The 16,595-nt window shown below is 40.2% G+C and overlaps 1 protein-coding gene across 3 annotated transcripts in view; it reads left to right on the forward strand.

The window, feature by feature from the left end:
• The window catches only part of LOC306960781 (ras and Rab interactor 2-like), a 45,836-nt gene that overhangs the window by 18,466 nt on the left and 10,775 nt on the right, over positions 1-16,595 (forward strand). For all 3 annotated transcript variants that reach the window (XM_079553319.1, XM_079553318.1, XM_079553317.1), the window contains exons 4-8: positions 974-1,172; positions 3,524-3,638; positions 5,577-5,649; positions 8,832-8,923; positions 14,392-15,681. In XM_079553319.1, the coding sequence (XP_079409445.1) occupies positions 974-1,172; positions 3,524-3,638; positions 5,577-5,649; positions 8,832-8,923; positions 14,392-15,681 (1,769 nt within the window). The remainder of the gene's footprint in view (positions 1-973; positions 1,173-3,523; positions 3,639-5,576; positions 5,650-8,831; positions 8,924-14,391; positions 15,682-16,595) is intronic.

Raw genomic sequence — 16,595 nt, forward strand, 5'->3', positions numbered from 1 at the left:
AACAATGCTTATTTATGTATTTAAAAAAAATATATAACATATATAATAATATAGCATGTTTACAGTTTTCTTTTATTGCAAGATTATTTACATTGTAGATTCTCACTGAAGGCACTCATGAATGAACACATATGGAATTATGTTTTAAACCACATAAAAAAGAGATTATGCTTTGATTACTGCTTTGCGCACTTTTGACATTTTCTCTATGGGCTTCACAATGTAGTCACCAGAAATGGTTTTGACTTCACGGACCGTTTCCAAATGCCACGAATAAATTGTGGCAATTTTTGAATAATTTAAAATAATAATCCCACGTGATCATTCATAGTTTAATGTCCTCAATGAGAATCACACAGTATATATGGTGTTGAAAATAAAGAAAATCCAATACATAAAAGTATTTCCAAACTTTTGTATATCCAGATCATTCTGCCTCACAGCTGTTCACAATACTACCACTAGACGGCGCTATGGTTCTTAACAAATAATCTAAATCTACATTATTTTTCCATCATTGTTGCCAAGTTGTATCATTGTTGCTCATCTTTCAAATCCCACATACCCCATTGCAGTAACTATGAAGTAATTATGTATGTTTTTTCTTATGTTTTCCCTCCCCCCCCCCCCCCGGATACTCGTAAGTTTTTTGGAATTCTAATAACCAGGTTTATATTTTCTATTTTATGCTTTATTGTTTTGTGTAACTGATTTGTGAGTTAAGTGGAGAGTCGGGCTGTTCTTTCCTATTTCTTTTTCGCTCTGTCACCAGAACAAGGATTAAAGTATTTTCTGTAATGTTGTCTTATGCTTAATTCACATTACTACTCCGTGCTGCCTCCTCCTTGTTTGCCTCCCTGGTATGCCCTGGTCTTGGTCATGACTTGATAAAAGGTGTGGTCCTCTTCACAACAGCTCATCAACTATGCACTCCTCTGTGCCCCTCTATCCGCCCTGTGCGCCTGTGTTTCAGTTTGGACAAAGACATGAGCGGCCTGGACCTGGAGCCTGGCGTCTGCGGCGGGACGGGGGGTGAAAGGGACTCCGGGTATGACTCTCTGAGGAGGAGGATGAGTGTTCTGGACAGACTGACCCAGACACACACGGTTTGGCTGCTGCTGTCCCTGAGCGAGGAGGAGGCGGGACATATCCTGATCAAACAACCTCCGGGGGTAAGTGGAGCATAAGTTTGTTTAAATATCTGTGACAGTTGTTTTATTGTGGTGCTATAGTGGTAAGATACACCGTAATACGCTCAAAATATCACAAATTGAATAGTTGCAATAGGTTACGTTCATGGAAAAGTAACGATCCAGCCTTTTTGCTTCCGATACCGATACTGGGGTTTGAGTATCTGCCGATATCCGATATTAACCGGTACCAAGAGACTTTCTTAAAAGTAGTGCTCTGAGTGAAAAAGTGAAAGGTCCTCTTTACTTAATTTTAAGATCGATAAAGTCTTAACTTTTCTTGTCATGATGTAACAGATCAAATATCAATTATAGCCTATATGGAACTAATGGAAAAAAACATTTAACCAGGATCTCTGGACTTATTTATATACTTGGCTACATGACAGGTTTTTAGGTACAACTCACATTAAGTAATCTAATCATTACAACTTTTGCATTACAATTGTGTTTTATTCATTATTATTTAACAGCATTTCATAAACTAAAATAAATCTCCAGCAGTGGTTCTTTGGGTATTTCTATCTTAGTTTCTGTCCCAGCCTAGCCTGGCTAACACCAGACTAAAATCACAAGTGATATTTAGTCTGGGGACCACCAATTCATTTTCTCGTAGGAGAGGTGTGGTTTCCGATCGTCCATACTCGTTTATTGGGCGATACGAAAAAAAAAAAAAAAGTCTCATGCGTCTGCACGTAGCCACAGCCAATCGTATCATCGTATGAGATGCCGTATGACATACCCGCTGTAAACTTTTGAGCTAAATTATTTAGAACCAGGTCTAAAGCTTGATCAAAAAATACCATCGTGTCTGCTGCTGTCACGTTGGATCCGTAAATAAACTTTTTTTTTATTATCCGTAAATAAACTACAAGCTTCCATATATCGAATAGCGCATCATCGTCTTGCCGTCCCTCCTCGCTCTGTGATTGGTTCCCAAATCCACCGGAGATTTCGGCCATGGTCCCCAGGCTGTTGTGCAGTTCGAAATAATTCGAGCCCACACAGCAGCCTGGTGTTAGCCAGGTTAGTCCCAGCCTTGATTAATTCTGATTAGCATTGAAATGTTGCCGCTAGCTTTAACATGCTGCTGCCAGCCGCTGCATTTTGCACGGGGATCCAAAATACATTTGTACTGGTCAGAACTAACTCGGTGATTGAATTCCTGCGGTTCTTAGCTTCAAAATGACATCAGCATGTCCATATTCACTAAGATTTAGTCTGTGAAAGTTGTGCTTTTAAAGCGGTGAGAGCCAACACTGGTATCGGTTCAGTAACGGATTTGTAGCTGATTCCTGATATCATATTTATTCCCAGTATCGGCTCTGATATCTGACACCAGTATTGGATCGGTGCATCCCTTGTCAAAATGCAGATTTCAAGCATATTGCTAATTTCTCTGTAATTTCTGGGCCAATTCACATTAAACAAAAACAGTCACAGAGTTCAAAGTCGTCTCTTTCAGCTCATGCGAACGATGGTCTAATTATTTCCGCATAAAGGCGGTGACAATATTCAAAAGCATGAGTGTGATGTAGGTCAGTAGAAAGGACTTTCAGCCATAAGGACAATGTGGCAGGTTTGTGAATCCAATCACTATCAAATAAAAATAGTAACATTCTCTTTTTGGAAATTTCTTTCAAAAACTGTTTCTTTCCCATAGTTGTTTATTAGCACCTGCCCTCCACCTGAAATACAATTATACAACATAAACGCAACCTATTAGTAAAGTTTACAGTACAACATGTTTTGCCATTAATAAAATATCTTGTCCCGTTATTTTTTCATAGAAGGATTCCCAAACAGTCTTGTATGTCCATAGACAGATTACAAATAAAACAGATTTAAATAATTAAAAAAAAGACACAGGGGACCACACTTGCATGGTGATGAAAGCCAAAGAATAAAAGTGAGTCTTAAAACAAGATTTAAAACACTCCGTACGGACGCGGAGGGGCAGAGCGTTCCCCAGCTTAGGGCCGACAACAGAGAACGCTCTGTCCCCTTGCATTTTACGGTTCGTCTATGCTGTTTTCAATTAAGAATTCTATTAATAAACTGTCAACATTACTCCCAGCTTTACAAAAGTACATAGCAAGTACATAGCAAGGAATGTACATAGAAAGGAGTGATGATTGCTTAATTTGAAATCAAAGTGAACACAAAATTGCCTGGTGAAGTGATCAATAATAGGGCTCATTTTGAGATGGTCTGGCATATCAGTGCTAGGCTATTACTGGAGCACGAATAACCCATGTGAACACAGGGAGAGAATGTGAACTCACAGAGAAGGGCCCTAAAGTATGCTTTCTATGTTACTGATTTTGTTTCAGGTGTTTTTAGTCTGCAAGTCTCCAGCTCTGCAGAGGAAAGTGCTGTCTGTGCGTTTAAAGGAGGACCAGTCCGAGAACCCCATCAGCCACTTTCCAGTCAGAGAGAGCCAGTACAGTAAGTTCAGACCATTTGCCATAATAAGAAACTACCTCAGCTGCAGAACAGTGTTGTGAAATGCAAAGCCTCTGGGTGTGATAATCCACATAAGCTTCAGGGAGGCTTTAGATCAGCCGGTAACAAAAACTACATGGCCACATACAGTATATTTACAGTTTCAGAATTCATCAAGAGTTTATAGTATATCGTATATCTTCTTATGCCCATACAATAAGAAAAACATTGTGTATCTCATGAAGACACAGAGACCGTGTGATGACATGCCGCAGCTGTGGGCTCTTCCTCATCGCACTGGCAGCACATTCACTCAGGAGGGAGGGACTGCAGCCTGATCTAAACCCTGAATGTGGGTCATTTGGCAACAGTTGGTCTTCCTCCTCTGTCTAGTGAATGACAAGAAAAACAGAATTGCGTTTTGATAGAGCTAAGATAAAAGCATGCAGGTGAACTGGAATAGTAGGTATAGGTGGAGTTCATGTTCTGGAAGGTACTGTGTGTTTTACAGCACAGTAAGAGCCTCAGTCTATATCTGGTGTAGCTAAAAGAATTAAAAGCAGGTTCCGAAAAACATATTCTACAGGGTTTCCGTGAAGCATACATTGGATTCATATTGGTATTAAATCTGAATTTATTGGAAAATGATGTCATGCTCAACCATTTTTACAGTATAAGTTCATCGAAAATACCAAAGTTATGATCTAAAACAGTGGTTCCCACCCTTTTTGTGTCTCTGTGGACCCCCTCCCTCAAGACCTGTTGCAGTTCCTTTAGACAATAGTCACTTAAAAGGACTATTTGTAAGTAAAACAAAACAAAATAAACCTAAAATACGCCCAAAAACTCTACATTTTACTCCAAAAAAATATAGCTTTTCCTATCAAAATAATGTTCAGATTCACTTTCTTTGTAAATCTGAAATAGCTTCAAGTACCCCAACGGGTTCCTGTACCCCTGGTTGGGAACCACTGGTCTAAAACATATGCAGTTGCCGTTTTGACTGAAATTTACCAAGTTTCCATTGTCCAAATCTCTTTCCTGTGTTCAACCTTGAAATGTGCACTGTTTCTTTCTGTGTTTGTGGCATCAAGATATAGTATTTGGGTATTAAAAGTGTTAAATAGGCCAGCATAAACCCTGTTATACTGTATCTATAAGAGGCCAAGTTTTGTAGTGGTAGGCATTAAATAAGTTACTTTGATGTTTCAGATCAAATAAATGATACAAATTTGAAAGAAATAGTATTTTTTGGTATAAATTTACATTATTGTTCTGTTTTCTGGTTTTAGTGCAGGTATCGGAAAAAGTATTGTTCAGGTATCTGTAAGGTAAACCAAGTATTGTTAAAGTACCAGTATAAAACAAACGGTGCACTGCCCTAAACTAGACACACATATGATTCATTCCACAGTAATATAGACATAATTCTTAACTAATCTCAGTCCAGTATTAAAACTGTAAATTACCAGGAAATATGGCAATTATTTTCTTATTAATAATATGGAAACTTGGCTACAAAATACATTCTAACATGCTCCATCTTGTTAACATAATTAATTTGCTGTAAAGTGCAACACGATGTTCTCAATTTCTGAAAGGAATCTCTGAGCAGAAATTCCACAAATATTGAACCGTATTATTGTCTGCAAACCAAGTGCTTTCGTGACCATGTGTTGGAACAATGTCACTCCTTTTTAACAATAATGTGTGGGAAACAAATTCCACCTAAGGTCATTTGTTTTGACAGAAAGAGACATCAAACGTTGTGCCTGTTTTTGTTTCATATGAATAGGTTCATTAAATACTCCCCATAAATCTGCATGTTGACGGTAAACTTTGAATTCTGACCTGCCCTGAACTGCAACAGCAAACATTAGACTCTTGTAGATTCTTGTATGATATATAGTCTAATGTATGTTTGTCTTTTTCCTTCCACAGCTTTTTCCCTTGAGGGCTCGGCAATTAGTTTTGCTGATCTGTTCCGCTTGGTGGCTTTCTATTGTATCAGCAGGTAAGGTCCTCTTTACCGTGAGAAGGATTTTGCTTCATTCATGCAGCTTTTTGAGTAATCTTGTTCACTATTTGGTCGCATTTCCTGGATTTCATTGTGTCCTAGAGGGAACACTGAAAACAACCCTTTCTATGCTTAAAGTTGCAACATGTTATTACCACTGCTGCCTGTAGAGGGCGTTCCTGGCAAATTCAAACCACTGTCTTTTCTTTACATAGACTTTTTAGGTCTTGTTTTTAAGCCAAAATCATGCATTTTACAAGTCTAGTTCTTTACAGTCATTCCCAGTGTTGAACAGAATCCTTTAGTTGCTGAATACTTGCCTAAAAACGTATTTTGTAATGTATTGGGTTACTTTGTCCAATCAGAGTACTGTATTCTGAATACTTAGAATACTTTCGCATTGATTTGCTTTATATTATGCACAAATGTGGCAGATATATGATGAAAAACATTTTGCATTATATAGAGCAGGGCGATTTTTTCCTCATTGCATCCTCATTTCCTAGTTATCCAGAGTGTTGCTGATTACTAGATATTTTTTTTGTAATTCATGCAGTTCTTATATTTGAAGAGTTTCGTGGCGCTAGGCTAGTGCAAGGCTAGCGCATTTCTTCGATATCAGCTAGCCTGCATTAAAAACAGTCTGACCAGCTCCACAGTGCACCTGAGACAAATCACTTATAACACCAGACTAACCATATAAATGTCTGTGTTGATAGAATAATTTTTGGAATATAACTGACCTCGCATCACATGAATGATCACATTTTGAGGGACTATTTTCTAGCAGATCACTCCGCCGCTGGGTCAGACTGTTTTTAATGCAGGCTTGCTGATACCATAGACATGCGCTAGCCTTGCACTAGCCTAGCGCCGCAAAACTCTTCAAATATGAGAACTGCTTGAATTACGAAAAAAATATCTCCAGAAATCAGCAACACTCTGGATAACTAGGAAATGAGGCCCTATGTCAAAAATCCTGAAATATCTCTTTAATGTGCATCGACATAAACAAAATGGCAAACACTTTCTCTAACTGAAAAGTCACTGTGCAACAAAGATTGTTAAACATTCAGATTATTAATACTGTATTTGGATTGTGCAATAAAACAACCAAAAATCCTCTGTTCTTCTTGGTACATTTGTACAGCAGGCCCTTCTTCCTCTGAGCAGAGGGCAGAGAACTAAAAAAAATATACAGTATATATATATTAAATGAATCGATTTCACCTACCAACTCGCTTTTTAAATCTTTTTTTTTTTTTCCCAGCCCTAGTATTATATTTATGTATAAACAGTGTGTGCTTACGCTTGTTGTGCCTGTTATGAACTTAATGCCACTAATTAGGAACACAATGAAACACTTTGCAAAAGCACACAGAGAAAGCAGCAACAATCACTTAACGTTTCCCCAGTCATTTTGATCTTTTCCCTCTCGACATCATGGAATATGAAGCTAAAATGTAAAGATGAGTACCGTGGTGTAGGAACTGACTACTAAACACTCTCAAATGAAAGAGTATCTGTACCTGAATACTATTATTTATCCATGTATTCCGTCACTACACAACACTGGTCTCCCTGCCTCGTGTTGTTTTGGTTGCTTTTGATGGAAACTCTAGGACACACATTGCGCAAGGACTTTGGCTCTCACTTCTTGTTTTATTTCGTGCCAAAGACTCGGACATAAACAGACGCAGCACTTCAAACATCACACACAGGAAACAGAGGGAGCCGCCATTTTGTTCTGCCCCTCAAACCTGAGGCATCATCACTTTAGTTCGAGGAATCACGGGCGAATGCTGAAGTGCCCACTGTGTTATTGCACAGATCAAAGATGGCAAATCTGTGTCAGCAGCCGTGCAGTTTCATAAGAGCTGTTGTGTATGATTTATTACTTCCTTCTCCATTCATATTGTTTTGTTTTAGTGAAACATAGAGACCTGTTCATTACAGCCTTTGTCCAGTTGTGCGAATCACAGTGGGGTCTATGAGATATTACATTATTATTATATTGATTACTGGGTCTTGAAACAATAGTCAAGATGGCTGATTGTTTATTTTATTCTCATGTCATGTCCTCCTACTCTTTGATGAAGAATAATTGTAAATTCTTTAACATCTTATTCCCCGCCTTAACTGAGTGCATTTCCTCCAGTTCAGCTTTACCCAAAGCCATAAGGTCACAGCATATAGGCCAGAGTAATGCCTCATTTGAAAGCTAAGACCTACTAATCTAAAGGGAGCCTTTTCCTCGCATTGTTGCACTATTGTCATCACTTTTTGACATTTTTTCCATTGCTTATATGTTGGGTTTTTGTCAAATTTTTGTCAATTTTTCATCACTTTTTCATCAGTTTTTTGTCACTTTTTTGTCACATTTTTGTCACTTTTTTGTCACTTTTCGTCACTTTTCCGTCACTTTTTCATCACCTTTTCATCACATTTTCATAACTTTTTCATCACATTTTCATTACTTTTTCATTACTTTTTCATCACATTTTCGTCACTTTTTCATCACTTTTTTGTCACTTTTTCATCACTTTTTCATCACTTTTTCATCACATTTTCATTACTTTTTCATTACTTTTTCATTACTTTTTCGTCACTCTTTCATCACTTTTTCGTCACTTTTTCATCACTTTTTCATCACTTTTTCATCACATTTTCATTACTTTTTCATTACTTTTTCATCACTTTTTCATCACATTTTCATTACTTTTTCGTCACTTTTTCATCACATTTTCATCACATTTTCATTACTTTTTCATTACTTTTCCATCACTTTTTCGTGGCTTTTTTGTCACTGTTTCGTCACTTGTTTTGTCACTTCTTCATCACTTTTTTGTTGCTCTTTTGTTGCCTTTTCATCCTTGTTTTACTTGTTTTGTTGCCATTTTGACACTTTTTTTTTACAAGAAACTTTTAGATTTGGGTAAAGCCAAACTGATGAAAATGTGCTCGGTTCAGGTTGGGGTTAAGAGTTTAAAACCCAGATGTCACAATGCTCCTGCTTTCGTTTCCTCTTTGTCCTATTGAATAACAACTATTTCTGTTGAATATAACAGAATGTAACATGATTTATTTAAATAATTCGTTTACCCTAAGTGAGGATTATCACGTTGTGTGGCTTTTCCAACTGCATCTCTCTAATGCACTTATGGATTATTTATTTACAGGGATGTCCTGCCCTTTACTCTCAAACTCCCAGAAGCCATTGCGTCGGCCAAGACTCAGACAGAGCTGGAGGAGGCGGCTCAGCTCGGGGCAGGTAAAGCCTGATTTGTCCCTGTTTGTTTTTGAAAATATACAAACGAGTGACCGTTACTGTTGCGTCTTATCTCAGTGCACCGAGGACCAAGTTTATCAGAACAGACAGTGATTTACGGCGTTGTACTATGGTCATGACACTTTAATCAATCCTTCAGGGTTTGTTTTATATTATGACTATGTTTTCTTTGTTTGATTGACAGTGGGAAAAAAAGGGTTTATACAATGCACTAAAACAAGAGTAAGCCTGTCACAATAACAAATTTGAAGTTCGATCTATTGAGGCAGGAAAGTATCACGATAAACGATAATATTAGATACTGTCAACTCTCAGGCATAATAATGACAGTAAACCTTTGTTCTAAAAGTGCATAATCATATCCTAAAATACCACACAAGCTGCGATAAACATGAAATATAATGTAACTCAATTTGCTTCAGTTTGATTTCAAAGTTTTACAAAGAAAACATAGGGGCGAAATGCAAATAAATGTACAGACGATAAATTTCGATCGAAATGTATAATTTATCTGTTATTTACTGAACAATAAGTCGATATGTAGTAATTATCGTGAAAGCCCTACATAAAAGGCTTTAGGACGTGGAAATTGTCATTCTATTTTTTGTTCAATGTCCATAATACACAAAATATACTGTTTATAGTAATGTGGTTGTGCGGAGGGCACATTCACACAATAAAGTGGTGCTTCAATTACTTGAATTGAGGAAATGTATCTTTAGACATTTAGACTTTTTTCCTGATCTGACTAAATGTACTTGACGTTTCACTAGTCTGACATTTCAGACTAGTTCTAAGGAAATCTCACTTAAAATAATAAAGCACAACTGACAATGGGATAACATCAATTTTCCCACCCCACTTGCAAAGATAATTACCTGAAATAAAGACGATATGTACTGAAACAAGTCAGAAACATCTCAGAACAAATGAAATGATCTCGGTCAAATGCTCAAAAAAATCTTCACTAATCGAAACAACTCAAATTGAGATATTTAAAAGGACTAAACAGAGTTTAAAAATGTTAAAATTATGTATTTTCCTCCCCCTACATGTTCCAGCCATGTCCTAATGTGCAAAATGAGTCCAGACCTATTCACCACAACTGCCTCTAAAATTCTGCGCTGTCACTCAAAAAGGTGTTAATTCGGGTCCGAAATGCCGTCATGCACGAGCTTAATATAGAAGCTGCAGTTACGAATAAGACCTGAGGTGGCAGTAGTGAGCATAAAATGACGAACTTGCATCTAGCTCCTTTAACGTCTTACCCCCACCTTACCCGAGCACATTTTCTCCAGTTTGCCCTTCTCTCAAAGCTTGTTGAAAAAAAAACATCAAAAGAGTGACAAAAACTACAAGAAAAGGAGGATGAAAATGCAACAAAAAAGCATCAAAAAAGTTCCAAAAACTGAAAAAAAGAAAAGTGGCAAAAACACAACAAAAACTAAAAAAAAAAAAGCGATAGAAAAGTGACAAAAATGCAGCAAAAAAGTGGCAAAAATGGGATGCAAAAGAACGTGAAAAAAGTGACACGGCAACAACACAAGGAAAAAGATTAGTTTAGGTCAGTTTTGTAGGTCTTAGCTTTCAAATGAGGCACTACACTGGCCTTATTAAGCTCTCCAGTCAAGAAGCTGTTAGATTTGAGTAAACATAAACTCTAGAAAATACACTTGGTCAAGGCAGGATCTAGTTAATTACTTTTTTGCAGTGTAGATTTTTGTAGTTTTCTCAAGAACTAAATATAAATCTATTTAAATGATGTCGCTCGGGAGCAAGCTTATGTTGACCAAACTTTAAATCAATCCCAAATTAGTAGGCTCGGATGTTTTACGCTGAACCCCTTAATTTATAGTTCAATCACAAACTCAAATGGGCTCTTTGTAGTTACTCTGAGCCCATTTGAAGCTGCAGTGACTCATCTCCCTCCAATAGAAGCCTTTAATGCACTGTAGCTTAGCACTCAGAGGCAGCAGGGAGTGGTCAGTGGAAAGCCACAGCAGGCGGAGAGTGCCGTCTAAACACTCACATACCATAACAGCAGCCACTTTGAAAACGCACATCCACATACAAATGAACTGTGTCACAGCTCCTGTCCAGCGGAAGGAGTGCCTATTGTGATTTCATGGTTGTATTTCCCTCAATGGCTTCAGGAAGAGTCATTCATTCCCCCCATTCAGTGAAGATTCCTCACTTAAAGAAGAGAGTGCATAACGTTTTAGCTTTAAACTCTGACAAGATAAAATACAATTAATTCAAAGAGGTCGGAAATCTTCCTTAAGCCGCTATAGGTAGGTGTGCTCTTCTGGCATCTCTCATTACAAGGCTAAAAATGTCACTGAGCATTTAGCCTCTTAGCAACAGTCAAACAGGGGAACTCCCATCGGGCTTCAGTAGCTTCAGCTATTTAAAGCAACCTCAGTCAGTGCTTTGAATGTTAGAGAGTCCGCTCCCACACGAGCGAAACACAAACAAATTCTGCAGCTTTTGAGCCAGGCAGGAGTGTCAGGGCGACGGCACAGATTCCCAACGTCACTCGAGCATTCATGTCAGTTTTAAGAGCCCAAAGATGCTTATGTTTACTTGGTCCTTTCCGTTTTGTGTTGCCATATTTGCACCCACGCTTTTGACTCTTGAATCCCCCCCATTTTTCAATTAACAGCAGCATTTCAATTAAATTATTTGATTTCACATAAGGTCTGGAACTGTTTATCTATCTCTATACCTTTAACCCGGGGGTACTTCCTTCCTTTGTCTCACCACTACAGGACTTCCCACGTAGCTCCCGAAAATCTTTCTACACGTCTATATCCGCTTGATAAGCCAAATCCTTGAACACAATCTGCAAACATTCTGATACATACTCATTGGTACATATTGAAAAGGAAAAAACAAGATTGTAATTTTCTCTTTGCTACTAACTTTCCATGGGGTGAACTCCGCCCAAGTCCCATAATAGGAAGTGTTTCCCAACGCAGGCAACTTTAGCATTTCTTGGTATTCCTCAAGTACAAGTATCTTCCCAGAGCAAGTAGACGGTTGCCCTTTTAATTCAGCAGAAGTACAGCACGTGGATGGAAAAATTGTTCTTCTTTGTAATAGTCAGTTATCGGCAGTGTTTTTCATTGGAAAGAGCTCAGTCAGAGCCGCGAAATGTGCCCTCCCAAAATTCCTAGGCCTCAGGGAAGCTGAGGAACATGACAAGTTTGTACATCTCAGAGGCTCACATCGTATTCTGTATATTTTATGTAGCAGATTTTTGGCTATAATTTTGGAACCATAAGAGATGGAGACTTGACATTTTTTGTTTTGGAATTGACTGATTTTTGTCTTTCAAGCGAGCACCTAGTAAATGTGAATGTCTTGAATAAATCAGCCGTATGCCTCTAATAAAGCGCCCTCTGCTGTCACAGTTCAGCACTTACACATTTTTCAGTTCAGAGCAGGGGTCACAAATTAAATTTCACCGAGATCCAAATTGAAAAAAAAAAAATTGTCAGGCAAAGGTCCGGAACATGCAGGGTTAATTCACATATATATGAGAATTTCTAAGCTTTTAGTCGGTCTATTTCTGTGATTTGAGAATGATGCAATCAATTGAATCCTGTTATTATTGTTATGTTTTTTTTTTACATGTAAAATGAATTTTGGCTCCTAAATAGCAGAATGCATATAACCTCTATTAAATGTGCACATATGACAGTGATGTGCTTCTCCTCTTTGCTCAGTTCAACACCCTGCGCCCGGCTTAATACAGGTTTAGTCCAGGTTTAGTCCTTGTTCAGACCTGGTTTAGTCCTGGTTTTAGTCCTTGTTCAGACCTGGTTTAGTCCTGGTTTAGTCCTTGTTCAGACCTGGTTTAGTCCTGGTTTAGTCTTGGTTCAGACCAGCTCACTGCCGATTGGGAAACAGTGGTTTGCGCATTATGATCACACATGCACATTTAATTAGGGCATCTTCTGTTTTGAATTAGCGAGCTGTATTTCAGTCAATCCGCAGACTTTTTTAAAAATATAAAAAGTGTCATGGAGCTCAGAAGTAGTATATAATAGGGAGAGGGAGGGAGACAGAGAGCACACGCACCCTCTCGTGTGAGGGGATTCACGGTCGGGTCCAAAGTTTTGATTCATGGTTGGTGCGTGGGTCCAGATCCAGACCGAGGTCCGCCGTTTAGTGACTTCTGCTTTAGATGCATCATACACAGCATTAGAGACAAAACACTCGGCATTGGCCAATCAAAATCCCCTATCGGTCACCTCTAATTTGGACATGAAGAAGCAACATGGGAGTGAGGTGTTACAGATGTGTATATGAATGCGCTGCTTTCACTCAAGAGGTAAAATCATTGTTTATTGTGCCCCTTCATATTCATATCCTGTCTAGTAAACACAAAACAAGTACGGTATTGCATAGCCCTGAATGTTGCAGTATTTGTATCTCCATTTAGAGCTGCAGTGTCAGGTGGTCTGTGCTCACATGGACCAAATACCACACTGTCCACTCACAAGACACTCGATCCCCTCCTCTGTGTCGCCAAAGCTATTTTTAGTCTCAGGAGATTATCTATCTATCTATCTTTTTACTTTGTTAACTTTATAATGTTGCTTTCTGAACATACAGTATCAAAAGCTTTATCAATCCCTGTGTCAAGACTTTGGTACACACTGCCATCCATTCAACTAAAGCCACAACAACATAGTGTCAGTACTTGACTTTTGAAAAACTACAGGAAATGTTTAGGGAAAAGGAGTGGAGAGGAAACTGCACATGGGCACGTTTTAGCCGCCGCCTCCCGCTCAGCTTTTGTCCCTCCCCCTGCGTGTCTGCGCTGTGTGTCAGCCACAGTGATTCAGAGCCACAGACCGGGCTCAACACGCCACTTTTACAGGAAAGAAACAAGAAAGCCCGCACTCAGAAAGTAACTGGGGACTTAAGAACTCACTAAGGACGCTTTTCTGATGTTGGTGAGAACATTGATAGTATGTGCTTGCTTGGGTGTTCCATGTCTATGTCTTACGGCTTTTGTTTAAGTTTGTGTTAAAGAATGATAGAGACATACAAGCTGTTGCATAGAAAGGGGTGGATGATTTACTCAGGAAAGAACACGAATGGTGAGAGAGTAATTAGTCCTGTAACTTATTGTTTCTATGTTTCTTTACTAAGAAACTAGAAAAGGGATGACATTGAAAGAGCTGAAGGAGTTTGTGCCATGTTTGTGTGTGTGTTTTGTTTTGGAAGAATGATGCAATACAAACAAAAAAAGCAGTCGCATAAGACATATTTTACTACTCTTTCCGATCTATTTTTAAGTTCTGTGTTGCCATACTTATTATAACTTGCGCCTGTGGCTTTAAGGGGATATCCTCTTTCCTGCTCTCGGTTGTTCCAGGACTTGTAAAGGTTAGTTAATATTTGCCTTGTGACTGTTTGTCTTTGCTCGTCTATTGCAGGCTTTTGGGACTCCGCTCTGTGCAGCCCGCGTGGCCTCGCCTCCTCCCCGCAAGGCACCTGCCGCCCCGTGAGCCGGACCCTCAGCCCCCCGCGCCCCAGCAAAACCAAGGATCGGGACCACCAGTCGCCGCAGAGGCAGAACTACAGCAGCGAAAGCGCGCCGCCGACTCTGAGATCGCAGAGTTTATCCGCGGCGTTTCAGGAAAGGGGGCACTCGAGTGGGCCGCTGTGTTTCGTGAACCCGCTCTTCCTCCAGACGCGTCAGAGGAATCCTGGGAAATCCTTGATGAGAGTAAATGAAAAGGAGGTCAAGCTGAACAGCCAATCGCGCTCCCCTCCTCCACGCCCCCCTCCACCCCGCTCCATGCCCCGCCGGCGACCCGCCCCGCTTCCTCCTGTCAATCTCAAAAGCGCCACCAGGCCAAAGAGCATGCCCGCCGTCCACGGCAACGCCAGCGCTAAGAAAACTCAACCCTCCACCAAGCGTCCCGCGCCCGCTCCCCCGACCACAACCAACAGGAATGTCATCAGCCCATCCAAGAGCTCCAAAACCCCCCCTCCGAGGCCTAAAAAACCCGATTTGGAATCCCACCGCTGCCACATCGCGCTAGATGACGAGACTATTGCCAAAGCGCTGTCCCGTGCCAAGATGCCAGCCAGCCCACCCACTACGGACGCGCCATTGGACAACTCGGACACCAATGACAGAGGAGGCGAGCGCTTAAGTGACGTTAGCATGTCCACTTCTTCCTCAGACTCGCTTGAATACGCTCCAAGATTCACGCTAGGACACGGGCCAGATCTAGCTTCAAGTCCCTCGCAAGATCAGGACATTGTGGAGGACAGCAGCGATGAGGACGAGGAGGGAGAGTACGAAGAGGAGGAAGACTACGGGGTCGGACTGGAGGCGGATTTGGAAATGCGCCTCCGTCCCTCTTTCATATCTCGGCGGCGCAGGATGGCTGTGAGGTTGAGCGGAGGATCTTTCATCCTGCCCCGCGCTTTAAAAGGACGATTTCGTAAAGTTAGCGGCATGTTGACCTCGCTGATGACCCCCGAGAGGCGAGCGGTGAAGAGGATCGCAGAGCTGTCCCGGGATAAAAGATCCTATTTTGGATCACTGGTGCAGGATTATTTAAGTTTTGTGCAGGAGAACAAAGGATGCCACACGTCAGGCGTAGACTTTTTGCAGACGCTGAGGCAGTTTTTGACGCAGATGAAGGCCTATTTGAAGCAGAGCTCTGAGCTGGACCCCCCACTGGAGTCGCTCATACCAGAGGACCAGATCGGTAAGGGCAACAAGATCATGTTTCACATCACATTTAGTTGGAAGGCGTGGGATTGTTTTCATGGTTAACCATATGAGAAGTGAAATCTAGTGCGTATGTCAGGGATCACAAATGAAATTTCCGAATAGAAAAAAAATTGTCAAGCAAAGGTCCAGATACAGGGTTAATTCACAGTTATGTGAGGATTTTGAAATCTATTGCTGTGATTTGAAAATAATGCCATTAATAAAATCCTGTTGTTTTTTGCTCTAAAAATAGATTTTGGCTCCTAAATAGCAGAATGCAAAGAGCCTCTATTATACACAATGTGCACATGATATATGACAGAGATGAGTTTCTCCTCGATGCTCAGTTCAACACACTGAGCCCTGCTTAATCCTGTTTAGTCCTGGTTCAGACCTGGTTTAGTCCTGGTTCAGACCTGGTTTAGTCCAGGTTCAGACCTGGTTTAGTCCTGGTTCAGACCTGGTTTACTCCTGGTTCTGACCTGCTCGCTGCCCAGAACAGCCGTGCAAATTAGCTCACTACAAACGCACATGCATATTTAATTAGGGTGTCCTCTTTTTTTAACGAGCCATATTTCATTCATTCCGCAGCCGTTTCTAAAAAAAAATATAAGTATATATATATAAGTGTCATGGATCTCAGAGGGTGGACTTTCTCTTTGGGATCATCTGGGAATTATACTGCTTTGCAGTTAGAGAGTGAGAGGGAGGGACATGCAGCCGCTCGTCTGAGGGGATTCACGGTCAGATCCAAGGCATGGGTCCAGATCCGGACTGAGGTCCGCCGTTTAGTGACCTCTGATGTATGTAATCTTGGCTACCGTTAATAGACACTCACTGGCCAGTTTATTAGATATAGCTTTTATTATGAATAGCCGTTTATACCTATGAAATAAATAGTGAATACTA

The sequence above is a fragment of the Gobius niger genome (assembly GCF_951799975.1).
Source record: "Gobius niger genome assembly, chromosome: 3".
Classification (NCBI taxonomy): domain Eukaryota; kingdom Metazoa; phylum Chordata; class Actinopteri; order Gobiiformes; family Gobiidae; genus Gobius; species Gobius niger.